The 5,297-nt window shown below is 58.0% G+C and overlaps 1 protein-coding gene across 1 annotated transcript in view; it reads left to right on the top strand.

Moving 5' to 3' along the window:
• The window catches only part of ARFGAP3 (ADP-ribosylation factor GTPase activating protein 3), a 50,424-nt gene extending 45,338 nt beyond the window's left edge, over window positions 1–5,086 (top strand). The window contains exons 15-16 of the mRNA XM_014535123.1: window positions 2,725–2,846; window positions 4,041–5,086. Of these exons, the coding sequence (XP_014390609.1) occupies window positions 2,725–2,846; window positions 4,041–4,058 (140 nt within the window). The 3' untranslated portion in view covers window positions 4,059–5,086. The remainder of the gene's footprint in view (window positions 1–2,724; window positions 2,847–4,040) is intronic.
• The last annotated feature ends 211 nt before the right edge of the window (window positions 5,087–5,297 follow it).

The following is a 5,297-nucleotide window of genomic DNA, read 5'->3' as shown; positions in this document are numbered from 1 at the left end:
GGCAGCACCCTGTGCTCTGCCCTGACCTCCCGCAGGAGGGGCTGGCTGCTGACTGGGGTTCCTGCACGGCCGGTGGTGCGGGCAGGGCGGTGCGGCTCATGCACTGTTCTCATCTTCACTCTCCGTGTCCTGGCCCTTGTCAAGGCCACTTCCTGTGACCACCCTGTGCTCTGCCCTGACCTCCCGCAGGAGGGGCTGGCTGCTGACTGGGGTTCCTGCACGGCCTGGGGTGCGGGCAGGGCGGTGCGGCTCATGCACTGTTCTCATCTTCACTCTCCGTGTCCTGGCCCTTGTCAAGGCCACTTCCTTTTGTGACCACCCTGGCTGAGGGGGCTCGGCCTGTGGAGGGCTCCCCACAGTCCCGCCCCGTCCCCACGTGGTGCTGGGTCACCGGGAAGGAGCCCTGGCACGGGCAGGCCGGTCCGGCTCAGGTTGCGGAGTTTCCCTCTGAAACGTTCTTGCCAAAACCCCTGCTGACCACATGCGAGCAGGCCCTTCGGTGGTTGAGGGGAACGGTGGACACTCCCGTTTCAGAGAACAGAGCCCACTAACGCTTGTCCTGTGTGCGCCCCGAGCTCTGGCCCGCGGGGCTGTAGTCACGGGAAGGGGCACCTGGGTGCTCGCCGCAGAGCCCCCAGCAGGCCCGTTCGGTGGGTGTCCTCGGCCCAGGCCCCTGTGGGGGCTGCGGACAGAGAGTGGGGGGCGGAGGCCTGCACTGTCCTTCCCTGGAGCCCATTGTGTGGCTGAGCCCGCGGCCAGGGCACCAAAGAGGGCACAGTGCCCGGTGCCGGGGGGAGGGGGAGGGGACTGCGAGGCACAGGTCTGCAGGCAGTTTTGGAGCAGCAACCGCAGGGGAGGGAGGAGGGGGCCTCCCGCTGGGGCTGCCCCTGCTCCCCAAGCTGCTGAGCACCTGCCCCGGGCTCAGACCCTCATCGGGAGGGTTCGGGGGGCAAGGGCGGCAGGGACAGAGCCAGGCAGAGCCCAGTGTGAGTCTGTCTCGCGCCGTCTGGGAGGCAGCTGGGGACCGTGCACTGTGCTCCCTGCATCGGGACCGGCCCCTTTCACCTGGTCACCGTCTCCCCTCTCCTCACCTCCCGCCTCGCTTACACCCGGCTGGGCTGGCCGGCAGGAAGGAGGAAGAGGGGGGCACAGGGCATCCGACTGACCAGACCTCGGTTGCTTGGCCACACTGTGCTGCAGGGGTTAGAACTCGGGAGGTTTCAGGGAAGGGGAGAGGGCTGACGGGCCGGTGAGGTTACAGGGAAGGGGAGAGGGCTGACGGGCCGGTGAGGTTACAGGGAAGGGGAGAGGGCTGACGGGCCGGTGAGGTTACAGGGAAGGGGAGAGGGCTGACCGCCCGGTGAGGTTACAGGGAAGGGGAGAGGGCTGACGGGCCCGGTGAGCCGTCTCCTAGGCGTCTCCGGGCACCGGGGATGGAAGTAGTCAGTGAGGTCACTGTCCCGCAGCTGCTCGGCCCGGGCCCTCTGTCCTGCCTCAGCCGTGCTCGCCTCTAAACATTTCTCGGTTGGTAAGTGGAGGTGCTTCCCTGAGGTCGCCCCGCTGACCTCTGCGCCCTCTGCGTAATGGAGAGGCTGAGGTTCTGGCCCTCGTGCTCGGATCTCACACGGCCTCTGGTCTGCTGTGAAGACCCGAGATTGGAGCCCAGGTACCCTCACGGGCTGGGCTTTGCTCCAGCGTTGGCAGAGGCTGGAGAATTTAAAGCCTCCGGAGGCAGCGAGGGGGAAGCCCCGCCCCCACAGCCCTGCCCACGGCACTGTCTGTGCTGAAGGATAATCATGTTGTTCTGTCTGCTCCTGTTGCTTAAGGGGCAGGCGGGTGGAGATGGTCGTGTGTGGAGCCAAGGAGTAGCTGGGCTCGGCCCTAGGGGACCCGCAGGGTGTGGGTCACTCAGTCCCTGACCCCTCCAGCCCCTGCTGCAGTTGTGTGACAGGTCGCCAGGCCAGTGTGGGCTCGCGGCGTGGCAGCACAGGGCACTCACCGTGTGGTGGGACAGGGTGTTCCTGTGGGGCAGCCAGGCCTTAGCCACACGCCCAGCTGTCACGGCCGCGGCAGAGGCGGGAGTGGGGCCGGCTTCGTACCTGGGAGGCTCAGACCTGAGCAGCGGGGGACAGACCCACTCTCCAGCTCACTCCCTGGTGAGCCCCGTTCTCTCGGGCTGCGAGTGGGAGGGGTGCCTCCCCTCCCCCCCCCCGTAGCCCCAGAGCAAGCAAAGGGCTCCCCTCGCTCAGTGTGCCTCGTCCAGAGCCAACCAGAGCCGGCCCATCTGTTTGGATGGGGCCCAGGGGAGAGGCCGCCCGGAGGAAGGGCGGAGGGCTCCCCCACAGAGGGGGATGCTGGCCCACAAAGGCCCACCGCGTGCTTCCTGAGCGCTGGCCTGGCAGGTGTCTGTGAGGCACCTGCAGGAAAGAGGGCGCGGGACGGGGAGGGTCTCTGCAGAGGCACCAGCTGGCAGCGCAGGCAGACGGTTCAGACCAGGCCACCCTCCTCCTAGGTGGGGCCGTGCAGCTGGTCGTGGACACAGGACGGTGGGGCTGTGCTGGGACCCGAGCTCTGACCCATGCAGCGTCCTGTCCCTGCCACACCTGCTGCTCCTGGGAAGCGGGGTGGGGGGCGGGGGGGGGACCCACCATCTCTGGGTCATCGGGGTTGTCACTGGGCGGCTGCCCTGGGGCGGAATGAACACCGCGCCTGCTCCGTGTGCAGGAAACTACAACCTCTCGAGCGTGCTGCCCACGGCCCCCGACATGGCGCAGCTGAAGGAGGGCGTGAGGTCCGTCGCCGGGAAGCTGTCCGTCTTCGCTAACGGAGTCATGACCTCCATCCAGGTCCGTGGGGCTGCGAGGACGGGGTCTGAGGAGGAGGGTGGGCTCGTGGTTGTGAAAATGAGACAGGGGCCACTCTTCAGTCGCAAGCAAATTCGATTTTACATCACTGATTTAGATGTTTGCTACGTGTGACCCAGGGCATCGTAAAAATCAAGTTACCACTTCCTACTTGTTTAAACTTTCTAATTTATGACCCTAGGGGGATTGTTACAGGAATCATCATGGTCCTTATCCACTCCTTTCCTACATTGGAACAGAAATATTAAGAAAGTAAAAATGACATTTTTTTTATCTTTAAAAGGTATTCTATGCATATCTTTTCCAAATTAAAAAAGATTACATTGTGTATATGCAATCCTGCTTTTAAATGACGTTTTGTTAGGAGCATTTCCATGTGAGTAAAAATTCTGCAAAACCCACATTCTTTCCCATGGGAATACGTGGAATTTACGTAACAATTTTCAGGCTGGCTCTCGAGAGAGCGCTCTCACCTGCAGGCGGGCAGGCGGGCAGCTGGTGTACAGGTGGGGAGCGCAGGCTCACGGTCATTCTTGTGTTATTACTTATTAATTACTGTTGCTTCCCACACACCTGTGCACCTCCTTTGCCCACCCTGTGTAACAGCCGAAGGCCGCCCTGATTGGTTAAAAGGCTTCTCTCTGAGCCTTCTGTTCACGTCAGGTTATTGCCGGGGACCCTGTCTCGAATGTAAGACATGGCCCCGGTTATAATGCCGAGGTTGTGAGTTCGAGCCTCACCTGGAGCACCAAAAAAAAACCAAACATGGCCCCAGGAGTAGGGCCTAGTGGGGCCTGGTGCCTGCAGGGTTCCCAGGTGGGGGTGGGCCCCCCTGGAGAATTCCAGAGGCCCCTGCTGAGGCCCTGCGGGGAGTGAGTGTCTGGTTGGGAGGCAGAGCTGCTCATGTCCCTGGGGAGCTGAGCCCGTCGGTCCTGCCACGAAGGTGACAGTCCTGGTGACAGATGAGCATCCCATCCGTAGTCACCTGGAGGTGAGCAGTGGAGGCGCAGAGAGCGGGAGTGCGCCCTTCAGCGAACAGAGGTCAGGTTCAGACTCCACCTGCGCTCCTCTGCCCCTCACACCTGCCTCTGGGGGCTCCCCAGGCAGAGCCAGGCGGCGGGAATGAGGACGTGACTGAGTGTTTGTGACTCATCCGGGCTCTCTCTCTCTCTGTAGGACCGCTATGGTTCCTAATCCTGATGTCATGTGCTTCCTGGAGAAATTCCTCGTTAAGCGACCGAGGCCCGCAGACTGCAGCGCAGACGGCCCGTTCTGCAGGTGGCTCTGCTACCTCGGCCCGCGGCCTAGACACGGCTGACGTCACCTTTCCTTTGATGTAGAAGCCTTCTTGTCATCTCTGTTCTGTTACTACCTGCACATGCCCTCTTTGCCCATCCATGCATATCCTTGCTTTACTTTCTTGGAATCTTTAGTTCCGACAGCTGGGGGCCTGGAGACACGGCCCCTCCCACCCCGAGAACAGAGAGCCTTGTATGGGGGTCTCAGCGTGTACGACCCGTGGGCTAGGGGCTCGAATCCGCCGGTGCCAGCTGGGCCTGGAGAAACGAAATTCACAACAGACATCTCAGTAAAAATGGAGCAAAAAATAAAAACAAAAGACCAAAATGACTGGTGTCTAATTGACAGATTGCTTCATTTATATTTGCACACAGTCAGGTGATTTCAAAATAATGTTTAAAGTCACCTGTCCCCTTGTAAATGGTTTATTTTGTATCATCTATAAATTCAAAAATAATTTCAGTGAGTGCTTTTAACAAACCTAAGTTTCTGCGTTGCCAGGGAACTAATCTCTTGACAAGGTGTGGCTGTTTGAATCTATTCGAAATATAAGATGAGAACTCCCTAAGTGCATTTATAAATCGATAGAGTGTTCAGAATTAAAAATGAATAAGGTAAGAAGATACACTCACGGGAAACATTTCAGTAAGTGGGAAAATAGTAGTTGTAATTGGGTAGTTTTGTTAATATTTTCTATCTTAATATTTGTTTTTTAAAAATTACAGAATGTGTATAAATAAAGAAAAATAGCTTGGCTGTGTTTTAGACAGCATTGAACGTATTGCTCAGAACAGTAAAATGTATTTGGAATGTGATGAACCAGAAATACAGCTTCAGCTGAATATTTTGTGAATCTTTCTTAAAGCTCCAATGATCAGACTCTGAATAAACAGTTGCAGCAGGTGCGTTGCCGACTTTTTTTTTTACCAAAGTTTATGAGACGAATTATCATACATAAGGGCTCACGGGGTGTGACATTGGTGTGCATTTGAATGATGATCCAGCTACCGATGGACTTGGTGTTTTGTTTTGTTTTGTTAATCTGAGGGTATTTTTTCCTTTTTTTTTTTAAGGGAGGGAGGGAGGGGAGGAGGGAGAGAGAGAGAAACATCGATGCGAGAGAGATACATCCAT

Source organism: Myotis brandtii, unplaced genomic scaffold (assembly GCF_000412655.1).
Source record: "Myotis brandtii unplaced genomic scaffold, ASM41265v1 scaffold138, whole genome shotgun sequence".
Taxonomy (NCBI): Eukaryota; Metazoa; Chordata; class Mammalia; order Chiroptera; family Vespertilionidae; genus Myotis; species Myotis brandtii.
Note: the sequence above shows the minus strand (reverse complement) of the source record. Positions and strands in the feature narration are given on the sequence as shown.